At 30.0% G+C, this 12,519-nt stretch overlaps 1 protein-coding gene across 1 annotated transcript; it reads left to right on the plus strand.

Annotated features, from left to right (window-relative positions):
• Nucleotides 1-5,279: 5,279 nt before the first annotated feature.
• LOC110663382 (DDT domain-containing protein DDR4) lies at nucleotides 5,280-10,680 on the plus strand. The gene is made up of 11 exons (XM_058145766.1): nucleotides 5,280-5,746; nucleotides 6,044-6,154; nucleotides 6,881-6,967; nucleotides 7,065-7,102; nucleotides 7,209-7,290; nucleotides 7,571-7,677; nucleotides 7,752-7,911; nucleotides 7,984-8,076; nucleotides 8,194-8,314; nucleotides 8,481-8,523; nucleotides 9,937-10,680. The coding sequence occupies exons 1-11, from the start codon at nucleotides 5,564-5,566 to the stop codon at nucleotides 10,439-10,441; spliced, it is 1,530 nt and encodes a 509-aa protein (XP_058001749.1). The 5' UTR covers nucleotides 5,280-5,563; the 3' UTR covers nucleotides 10,442-10,680.
• Nucleotides 10,681-12,519: the final 1,839 nt, after the last annotated feature.

Raw genomic sequence — 12,519 nt, forward strand, 5'->3', positions numbered from 1 at the left:
TTTATTTTATTTCTTACCAAATATTTAATAACATTTAATTTACAAGCCAAAGTTGATTTTTTATACAAATAAGATTTAATTTTAATTTAAATAATATTTATTTAATTAAATTTCATACACAAGTGGGTTAAATATACAAATAAAACTGATTTTATTATTTACTAAGTAAATCCTATTATTACCACATATTACACACAAAATTGTTATTTTAAGAAAGTTAAGGGTACTTTTGTCAAAGAAAAAGTTTAAGGGGTACTTACCTTTTAATTATTGCAGTTGCCATTAGGGCAAACTACTCTTAAAGAATGACCTTCTCTTCTAGTATGGCAAGTTTATCCTTGTCTTATTCCCGTTAAACTCCACGTTATTTCCCTTTTTGGTATTTACCTTAGGGCTACTTACCAATTTTATTAATAATATAAAATAAATTAATAACAAATTGTATTGAAATCTAACACTAATCTCCTAAGTTGCTCAGATTTTGATTTGATTAAAACAACCTATGACCAAAGGTTTCCTAACCTAATCCTAACACTTCATAACACTATATCACATTATTTACTATATTAAAATTAGATCAAATACAATTTAAGACATGAAAACGAAACAAAAAATTATAAACCAACGTAAAATTTTCAAATTTAGGGAGATTTACAATGTTTTTATATTTGAATTTCTAAAATTAGTTAAACATGCACAAAAATTATACAAAAATTTTAGAAGTATGCCAAAAAATTATATCAAAATAGAAAATTATTAGCTAGTATAAAATCTCTACCAAATAATTTATAAAAATCATGGTTCATCACTATCATGCATCAGAGGCAGATTTTGCACTACTTTTTTAAAATTAATGTATATCACAAACTATAAAAGATATTTATATGAAACCAATAGGAAAAGTTGGAAACGATCTTGAATTTAATTTTAGACCCAAGAATTATAGAAAAAGATGAAGAATTGAGGGAGATATAAACCTTAAAATTTGGTTGTACTGCAAATCACAGTATGCAGACACCCTAACTTTGTATAGCCAAAAGTTACTCAATTTAATAACTTTTTTTCATGATTCTTGAGGCTAAAATTATTATTATGTCATGAAGATTACAAATATAATTTTTATACAATATTTATAGAAGCATAAATACATAAAAATTAATTAAAACAAAGTAACATAAATAAGAATATGTGCATAATTATCATCACCCTCATATTTATCACATATACATGTAAATTATAAACATATAAGCTAACTTAAGGCATATAAATATGAAATAGCATAAATATGAAATAGCATGAATTTTGAACAAAAGGTATTAAGAATCTCACTTTGATTAAATCTTAAAAAAAAAAAAAAACTTTTCTTGAACTAAAGAAAGAAAGAAAAGAAAATAAAGAGAAAGAAGAGAGAAATTTAGATAGAGCTCTAGAGACTGATTTCTGAGTGTGTTCCTTTCATCTTCCTAGTAGGATATTTATAGGGTTTTGGGTGTAGAATTGTGATACAATTAACAGACTAATTGATAGAGTTTAAGAAGAGATAAAACAAAAGATAAAATTAAAAAAAAATTAGTGAACAAAGTAGAGAGAATTGATTGGCGGGAGAGAGAAAGAGAGGGATCCTATTGGTGAGAGAGAGAGTGTGTGTGTTTGTGTGGGAGAGGAAGAGTGAGGAAGGAAGAGGTTGCATAGGAGAGGGATAGTGAGGGAGAGAGACAAAGATAGGGATAAAATATTCTTTTCTAAAAAATATTTTAGGTGAGCTTTTTATTTAATTAAAATTCATATTCAGATCTTATTGGGCCCATAGAGCCCAGATAGGTTTTTTAATAAATAAATTTTATTTTATTATTTTCTACTCTCTAAAAATTTCTTTAAGAATCATGCCATATATATAATTATTTTATTTTTAATGTCCTTAAATATATCTCATAGTCATATAATTTTTTTTTTATCATCGAGTTACTCATGGCATTAATACACATATCCTCAAGGTCAAAAAAATAGGAGACTACAGTTTGCCTCTCACTTTGGAGAGATTTGCAATCAATACGAAGGCATTACTCAAATTTCATCAAAGTAAAAACACAAATTTTTAAAGACTATTTGAAAACAAGTGAAATATCACCTACAAGGATTGAGTATGTCTTACTCTGTTAACACACTCTGCTTGAATTAAGTTTAGGACTTGAGTTATGAGACTACCTATGGTCTCACAACAGTGCAAATCGAGTGTATCTTGCTTTATCGATACACTCTATGTATCGTGGGACTAGCTGCAATCTCACAATAGTGATAATTGTGTGATTTAAAATTTCAAGTGTATCTTACTTTGTCGATACCCTCTGTGATATAAAACTAGCTACGGTCCCACAACAGTGATGATTGTGTGATTTAAAAATTTCGAGTGTATCTTGCTCTGTCGATACCCTCTGTGTCATGGGATTAGCTATGGTCCCACAACAGTGATGATTGTGTGATTTGAAAATTTGAGGATTTGTATTTAGGACAACAGTCCTAAATTGCCTACGTATCCCCCTCATTATCCTACAGAGGAATTAGACCCACATGTAGTTTGATACTTGAAAACTGCGGTGATGTATGATCTTTTACACCTTATAAACCTACAGATGACATATTAATGCATGATCTTTTACACCTTACACAACTATGTTGTGTGCCCTAAATAAAGTTTAAGAACTTACTAAAAACTGATCTATGATTTGAAATTTTTGAGGCTTTGAACCTAGAACCTCCAGGCTTCCTATGATCTCCTTTTTAGAGAGAATCAAATTCTCTCGTAGTTCGACACTTGAAAAATGTGATGATGCATGATTTTCTATGCCTTACATACTTATAGGTGATATGTTGATGCATGATCTTCTACACCTTACACAACTATCTCGTGCGCCCTAAACAAAGTCTAAGGACTTGCAAAAAAAAAAAAAAAAATTGATAGGTGATTTGAAAATTTTGAGGCTTTAAACTTAGAAGCTCCATGCTTCCTACGTATCTCCTTTTTAGGGATAATCAAATCCTCTCATAGTTTGACACTTAAAAATTGCAGTGATGCATAATCTTCTACTCCTTATATACCTACAGGTGACATGTTGATGCATGATCTTTTATGCCTTATACAACTATATCGGGTGCCTTAAACAAAGTCAAAGAACTTACTAAAAAAACTAATTTATGATTTAAAAATTATGGTGATGCATGATCTTCTATGCCTTATATACCTATAGGTGGCATGTTGATGTAAGATCTCCTATGTCTCATACAACTATGTCGTGAGCTCTAAACAAAGTCTACGGACTTACTAAACATCTGGTTTGTGAGAAAACTAAGATTACTGGATCTTAAAACTGGCTACGATCTATGTGCCTTTTATCTTTCATGTATGCATGCTTATTTCCATTGGGGAATATCTTTGAAAACTTCAATGGGAATAAATATCACTGGGATTTTTCAAAAAATTTTAAAACTTTACTGGTGGTATTGTGAAAAGCTCACTAGGGAGGTAAAAATCTTTCAACACTTTTTAAAAAATGCACACTAAAAGACTATCTCTAGGTTAAAATACAATTTCTCTCTGATTTTTCTTTAAAGTCTCTTTTCCTTGTTACTATACCTTGTCATTCTAAGATTATGTTTAAGCTCATGCCTAGTCTTGATTCATTATGCTCCTCATCTTCTGTGTGTTTTAATCTTTGTGCCCTAATTTTTGCCTGAAATGCTCTTTCAGGTTTTTTATCTCAAACCGGCTTGCTCTAATTTTTGCCTAGATGCCTTTTCAAAATTTTCACTTAGCGAGCTTGACTTTTGCCTAAACCGCCTTTTCAAGTTTTTGATTTAGCTCTCTTTTTATCTCTTTTTTTTTTTTTCTTTCTTTTTCTTTTACTCAAACTATTGTCAGAGAATTCATGATTGATTATTCTATCATGATAAGAAAACTCACATTGAATTAAAATATCCTACTACTTAGTTATTTGATGTATCCTTCTAGACAAAAGCATATGCAATTATAACTAAATAGAATCCATTTCTTGTCATGCAAATAAAATCTTCTTTATTAATTTGGGTGCACCATTACCCCTTTTCCATTCAATTTTGCCAAGTTTCCAACATTTCAAAGCTAGGAATAAAACTATAACGTGCTAAATGGCTCTTTTGGGTTTTACATCCAAATCTTCTCACTTTCCTGTTGCTTAGACCGCCCTTTCGAGTTTTCAGCCTAACATTTATAAGGTTTAAATTCAGAAAATTTACCTTATAATAAGTTCCCATGCACTAAGCATTTGATAAGGTTAATTTGATTTATTCTTATCGTGACTCTTATTAAACAAATACTGGGCAACTAGGAGTTGACAATTTACTTTTTATGGCCAACCTCTATTGTGATATAATGGAACACCCAATTGATTGAAATTTGAAATTCAAAAACAACTTATAGCAAAAGAAACTTAACAAATGGCATTACAGAGAGGAAGGTAATGCCTTAGGGAAAGAAGGGAAAGAAAATGGTTCATAATTATGTAAACATAATGAATAATTGATTGATATTGCTTTCGTCAAATCAATATGGGCCTGTTTTCTTATACGAAAATTTTTTCATTTTTTTAAAATTTTTTAAGAAAATTTCAATTTTTATTTTTCATAGAAAACAATGAAAAACATAGAAAACATGTTTTTTTTTAATTCAAAAATTTTTTAAAAATTATTCATATAGTTCATAATTAAAAAAAATATATATCATTTTAGAATATCTTTGCAAACTTATTTTACATTTAAAAATTTTTAATATATGTTATTCATTTATTTTATAATAATATGATTAATGTTTATCATTTGTTAAATGTTATCCTGAATAATTGTTCAATTATTAAAAAAAAATTATAATACAATTTTAGTTGAAAAATCATTATTTTCCATTGTAAAAAAATCTTTCATTATAAAGGAAAATAATAAAAAAGTAATTTAAAATTATTTTTTAAATATTAGTTAAATTTTTAAGAAAATGAGTTATTTTATTAGATAACTACGAGTAAGAATCAATAAGAGCTTTTATTAGAATTTATAATTAACAATAATCTGATGGATAGAAAACATGAACCTAATTACCAAATGTGGAAAATATCAATTCAAAATTTTAAAATTCAATTGATTATTTTGATTTAAATTAAATATTATTGACTTAATATATATTGATATAGAAATTAATATAATAATTAAATTTTTAATAAATAACCGATTAAATTTCACTAAATTTAAATTAAATAAAAATCAATTTATTGTTGCGGGGGTGAATGACAAGTTGGAGTCGAAGCACGATGCGGCTTTAAGGGTGGGGATGGTGTTTGGATATGCTTGGAAACGAAACGGTGCGTTTTCTCGGAAAGAGGTGGAGCGGTTAGTCCAAAAGGCCATCCTGAAATTAACCCTAGAATGGTAATCTAACCATGATCCGAGGTAAAATCATTTAGGCGGGAAATTCCCCAAATTATACCATCTTTTTGCAATCCCCCCCATCCCTGTCGACTATCCTTCACTTGTCTCTGAAGAAATGGCCGGTGGTTGTCGGACAAATTCGCCGGCGGTGAAGAAGACCGCCGTGGACGAAAAAGTGCCGGATAAAGATTACATCGGTGAAGACTCGGTGATCGTTGTGGATGATTCGTCTTTGGAATCGGAAATCGCGGAGCTTCGTGGACGATGGGAACTGGCGTCTGTTTTCAATTTCTTGAGCGTAAAATCCTGTTTCTGATGCTCAAATTGCCCTAAATTAAACGGCATTTTTTAACTTTTTTAGATTGTTAGTTCGTAATACTGGGGAGTTCTTTTGTCGTCGACGTTACTCGTACATTTGAAGAAGGGATTTTGGTTCCTAAATTGTTTTTTGCTTGCCTTTCTAAACACGGAAACATGCGGAGTTCGTGTAGGCTTATGTGTGGTTTGGAAATTGTAGTTTTTTTTTTTTTTTTTTTTTTTAATTCATGAATTTGGATACATTGATAGCGCTTACTCGTGTGGGATAGACTTGCAGGTTTTCGAGCCACTTATTGGTAGTGATTTGAAATTGACAGCAGAGGAGATCGAGACTGGTCTTGTTACGCCCAACGGTTCGCTTGCTCAACTTCACATTAAGTTATTGAAGGTTTCTATCCATATCATTTCGAATATGGTGATATTTTGTCAATATACTGGGATGTAATTGCACGAATTCCTTTTTTGATATGGATTAGTTAAGCATTTGTATTATATTTTAATGAATTGTTGTACTTATTTACCAACAACAAATGTATATTGTATTGTACTTATCATGATTTGTATGTGTTGGTTTATTGATATCTAAGTTATGATTTAATCTGGTTATATCTCTAGATATGTGTTGCATATCTTTGTATGCTTTTTGTGGGGGTGTTTTTTGGTGTTTATTTTCTTTTATGCTGCTGAACTAGATCCCATCGTGTAATTTTCTACAACTTCATACAATGTTGTCCTGTTTTGGTATATAGTCATATACTTTCTTTCTTTTTTTTTTTTTTTTTTTTTTTTATCATTTGTCCATCTCAAATATTGCAAACTTATTTATTTTTCCTTTCCTATAAAGCTTATTTTGGATAAAGTAGAAATATCATCTGGAAATTGGGTAAAGATCTTGTATTGATTTTAGCATTGAAGATTATACCAGAGTATGATTGCAAGTTAATAGATTCACACTAAATGCCACAAAACGCTAACCAGATTTTTTCTTTTTTTTTTTTATTTTTTTTATTTTGTTTTAAAACTTTCTAAGTTGTACCATCTTTCTCCGTGTGTGTGTGTGTGTGTGTGTGGTTTCTATTCCAATAAGTTCTTACACAATTGTAATTCTTAATAGGGGATACCACCTGTGAGTAAAACATTGAATGGCTCTGATGCATGGGTGACTGTACTTTGTAAGAAAATTGCTCTATGGTGGCCATGGGTGAGTCACTCTTGAGCATAGTAACTGCTGGCATTAGTTTTATGTCTGAAATTAGGACTGACATATAATCTCCATACTCATATATCCAACATGGCAGGTTGCTGAAGGCGAGATGCCCTTGACTGTAGCCAATGGGTATTAATCATGTGTCTCTTATCTTTTATAGAAGGGTGCTTTCTCTTTTCTCAATTAGGCCTCTATTGAGGCCCTGAACGCTTCTTCTTGCTTTGTGTTTGTGCAGAAAGGAGATATCCAGATACAAGGAACTAGATCCAACAGATCGTTTACGAATTCTGAAAGCGCTTTGCGAAATCCGTGCTGATGTATGTTTACATTCCTTTAATATTTGAAGTGATTCATAGTGTTATCTTTACGGATCATCCTTTTAGTCACAATGTTATAGATCTGCAATGTTGCATTTTTTTTTTTTAATTTCAAGATATATTTACGTGTGGTCAATTTGATTTACAATTTTAATCTAATTCATTTGTTTTACAACCATGTTATAAATCTAAATAAAAAGATTTTAAAATGAATGATCTACTTGCGACTTCTGTTTGTTTCATGTTAAACTCTGGTATAACCAATGCTTTCTGTTCACAGCAAGATGATGCTGTGTCATATATTAATGAGACTTTGAAAAATGGAACTGAAATTTCCTGTTTCCGCAAAGATAAGATTGGGGAAGATGGAAATATAACTTCTTACTGGTAATTCTCTAGCATGCTCTGAATTTTATGTGATTTACTGCTTGAGTTTTAACTCAGATCAATTGTGCTCATAGGTGTGATGGAAGTGCAGTCATTGGCCATAGATTGTACAAGGAAGTAAAGAAGACTGAGCCGAAGTCAAAAATGAAAGGGAAAGCATCAAATAATCTACCATCTACCTCTCTTCAATGGGAAACCTTAGCAACCAATCTTAAGGAATTTCGAGAAGTTGTGGTAAGTTAAATATTTTGCTTTGCTTCAAAACTGGGGATTTTAATTTACCTCGTTTCTCTCTGGTGATGGCAGGATGAACTTTCATCTAGCAAGGTTGCGGGAGAAATTGCTGTTGGCAAAACTATTGAAACCAATTTTCTCCCTGTTGTTGAGAAATTTCAGAAGGTATATTTATGGATTTCTTTTATGATTGTGTTAATATCTTTAGATGTTAATCACCTTTTTCTTCTAGTTTATTTTGACACTTGTACCTAGTATGTTCATTTTCATTGCATCTAATAGAAGAAAGAAAGGGCACTCAAACAAAAACAAAGGCAAGAAAGGCTCCTCAATGATTTTAGATCCTATGAGACTGGGATTACTCGTACCTGTCGCAGTCATAGGTCTATCAGTTACACATTTGGTATGATGTATTTTTTTTTTGTCTATATAATATTATTATTTGGGTTAAGCTATTGATACAATCATGACCTGGATTTAACTATATATATATATATATATATATATATATATATATATATATATATATATATATATATATATATATATATATTTTAATCTGATTGCAGATGAGTATGATCGTGCAATTGATGAGGCTATAGAAATATCAAAGTAAGAATTGTCAGGCTTTGTAGCATGTATATTGAAAGTTTATTTGCTGCCATGTTTACCTGTGAACTGTATTTCTTCTGTTGTCTTTGGAATTAAAAAAAAAAAAAAACTGTAATGATTTTGCTGTGACTTCTGGAATATTTGATTCTTTAAGAAAATAGGAATCTAGCAAGTGATGAAGTATAGGAAGATACAAATTCTATTTTGGAGTTTTGCTGATTTAATTTTTATTGTAAAATTAGGAAGATTAGATCTCTATTATTTAGGCATGTTAGGTTTAGTGTTTTCCCGGTTAGTATTGGATTTTTATTCCTAGTTTGTTTTGTTTAAGATTCCTAATTACTATTTATTGTCCTAACAGTAGTAGGATTGCTAGTCTATAAATACCTATGCAGTTTGGGTATTTTTGACTTTTATAATGATATTATTGACAATTGAGAACTAGTTCTTTTAGAGAATTTTTTTTCTCTTCCTATGCATCTTCAGAATCTGTTTCTCTTGATCTATAGTTTCCCTTGTTCTCTTGTTCCACATCAATTTGGTATTAAAGCCTTGAAAAATCCAATCCTAATTAGGGCAACACTAAACCTAATATGCCTAAATAATAGAAAACAATGTAAATAAGATCAACAAAATTCCTAAACAGAAAATTTCCTATACTGCATCAGCAAGCTTCTGTTAAAAGTTTAATTAGTTCCCCCAATTCCTTCTCATATTGAGGACAGCAACTTGGAACAGCAACTTGGAAATGGTTGAAAGGGGCTGAATATCTGATGATCATACCTCATGAATTCTTCAATTCTGCATGTTACTTAGTGTGACTTGTTCTGTTTACTTACCCATATGACAACTGGGGTTTGACAATATGTAGATTGTAATTTGTTAGCATTGTTTAAAGTTCAAGGTTGAAATGGTCTTGCTCCTATACTTTCTTTTAGACTTTGTTTTCAACTAACATGCTTTGATTTTGGTATTTTTAGACTATCAATAACTTGTTTTTAATTTTAAATTTCATAGTCATAAGGTTATGTTTTAAGTGAAACTGGGTTCTTATGATGTTATTGTGGAAGACTAGAGGGATTGGATGATACACATTGTTGTACTCTGAAATGAACAAGCTTGCAGAGTATATTTTTGGAAAACGGGCAAGTCTTACTGTCTTAGATAATTTGGAAGTCAGATACTGAATGGGAATATTATTGTGGTTGTTCTCTTAAATATTGTGTCTACATTGATGGCTTTTTATGAGACATAAAGCTTCATGGGAGCATTCTTCTTGCTGTGCTCTGGAAAGAAGAGCACCTTTTTCATATCAATTTATTTGACATAACCCCATCCCCTACTATCACAGTTTTGCCCATTTCCGGATTGAATGACCTTTTTTGCTGGTGGTGACATCACTTTATGATTCAGGAAAAGGAAGAAAGAGCAAAGGAACGAGAAGAAGCATAGTAAGCTGGAAAAATTGGGATCTGATGGTGCAGACTTGAGAGAAAGACATTTTGAAAATGGTGATTCAGAGGTGGGTACAGACTCAAAAGATGAAAATATTAAAAACTCGGACAGTGAAACTCAAAGTGATAGGATTCAACAAGATACTGATGGTGATGGTGATGGTGATGATGACGACGACGATGATGATGATTATGACTGCAAAAGCAGTAATAATGAAGATGGCAATGAGTCTGGCAAATCTGGTGAGGAAAAGGACATTCTTAGTGACAGGAACTGTTCTCAGAAGCCTGCTGGGACACGATGGAGTAAAAGGCTGGCTGGAGTTATGAACAATCCTGTTACGGAAATCAGAAACTTGGCTACAAAGAATAGGTTGAGGCAAAGACTGACTCATAACTCTGCTGTCGATCCTATTGTGCTTGATTCAGAGGATGAAAACTTCTCAGAAAACACAAATGGTTAGATGTCTAGACGTGAAGTTGTTACCAGTAGCAAATTCAGAAGAATCCAGTGATGGTTAACTTATAAACAGAATCAAATATGCTCAAAGTGATTGTCCTTGAGTATTTTGTTATAGCAAGGAAATTTTTGGTGCACATATATGGAAATATGGAATATGTTATTATATAATCTATACCGTAGTTGAACCTAATTTCTTGTAAATTTCTTGAAAGGTCTATAGAAAGTTACTATTTTATGGTAGGAATGAAATTGTCTTGCGGCCAAGAATAGCTCTTCTCAGTACATGATCAGCTGATTTGCTGATCGTCTGGCAATTGACATACATATATATAGACAAGAACAAGGGATGGTATTCAGTTTCTTTGCGTATGGTTTTATAAAAGTGATGGAATGTTGAGCTAATTCTGCATATTTGTCATTAGAATGAGCAACACATCGGGTATTCTACCATATAATCGGCGAAGATGGTTAGATGAGGCATTGAAACAGTGCAGTGCCTGGATTGTGCCTTCCTATCCCAGCCGGCGCACTTGGGAGAAAAGATTGCAACCGGTTAGCTGTGAGATTGATCAACTTACGTGTAATGTTATCTGTACATAAGTATGAAAGAGGATGAACTTATAAAAATACCTATTAAGTTAAAAATTTAAAAATAATTATATTATCAACCATTGAGAAACAGAAAGTCGTTCTTTATTATAGGTTTATCTTAACTTAAAATTCTATAATACTGTATTTCTATTTTATTTTAACTTAGAGACAAAAAATATTGTGATACTAATAATATTTCAGGTCGATAATCTTATTATTATTATTATTATTATTATTATTATTATTATTATTATATAACTAAAACAAACAATCTTTTTGCTATTCCTAAGGAACAGTAGAAGGATAATTTTATCCTTTTACTTTCTAAAGCACATAAATTCAAATTGATTTTTCTTTTTCTTTTTTTTTATTATCATTTTAATTTTTTTATTATTTTATTTCATTATTAAATTTACATTAGTTATTATTATTGGTAATTTTATTTTATCCTTTTAATTTTTAAAGCACATAAATTCAAATTAATTTTTCTTTTTCCTTTTTTTATTATTATTTTAATTTTTTTATTATTTTGTTTCATTATTAAATTTACATTAGTTATTATTATTGGTAATTTTATTTTGTGATATAATGACTTTCACTTTATATATTAACATTATATAAATGAAATATCAGAATTCCATATTATGTTGTTAATCTATTTTACTAATATTGCTTACATTATCTTTTTTTTTTCTTTTAAAAAATATTAAAAAAATAATATCTATAAAGTTTTTCATAATATTTATTTAGAATTATTCAGTATATTAAATATAGAGCTGAGCATTTAATTAGAACCGAACCAAATCGAATCATTAAAATTGAATTAACCGAATTATAATATTTTAAAAATTGAACCAAACTGAAATGAATAAAAAATGAATTGAAGCAAACTGCTCTATTTCGATTTGGTTCGATTCAAACTGATTAATTTTTGAGTTTTGATTGATTTTTTAATTTAGATTTATTTTCAAATTATTTAGTCTGATTTTGATCTTTGTTTGAATTTAATAACCATTAATCAATGAAATTAAATAATTTATATACATAAAATTATATATAATTCATAAATTCTCGAAAAAAATAAATCAATTTAAAAATAAATAAAGCAATTCAGTTCAACTCGATTCAATTAATTTTTTTCTTTTCAAAACGGAACCAAATTGAAATAATCAAAATTCTTAAAATGTAAAATTGAATCAAACTGAATTATTTTAAAAATTGAATTGAATTACTTATCGGACTTAGGTGTCTTAACCCATGTTTTGATGATAATAAACAATTAGTGTACTACTAATATACTTTAGAAGTGTTTGTGTTGAGTTTGTAGGCTCTAGATTCAAAATTATCAAATTGCTTCAAATCAAGGTTAAGGAAGAGCAAAATAGGGAAGTAAACATTTATGGAAACCTACAATGTAACTTTTATTGATTTTATATCTTGTAAATCTCATTTTATTAATTATGTTGGCTCAAGTCTAGGTGGTACTAA

Source organism: Hevea brasiliensis, chromosome 4, assembly GCF_030052815.1.
Source record: "Hevea brasiliensis isolate MT/VB/25A 57/8 chromosome 4, ASM3005281v1, whole genome shotgun sequence".
In the NCBI taxonomy this organism is placed as follows: Eukaryota; Viridiplantae; Streptophyta; class Magnoliopsida; order Malpighiales; family Euphorbiaceae; genus Hevea; species Hevea brasiliensis.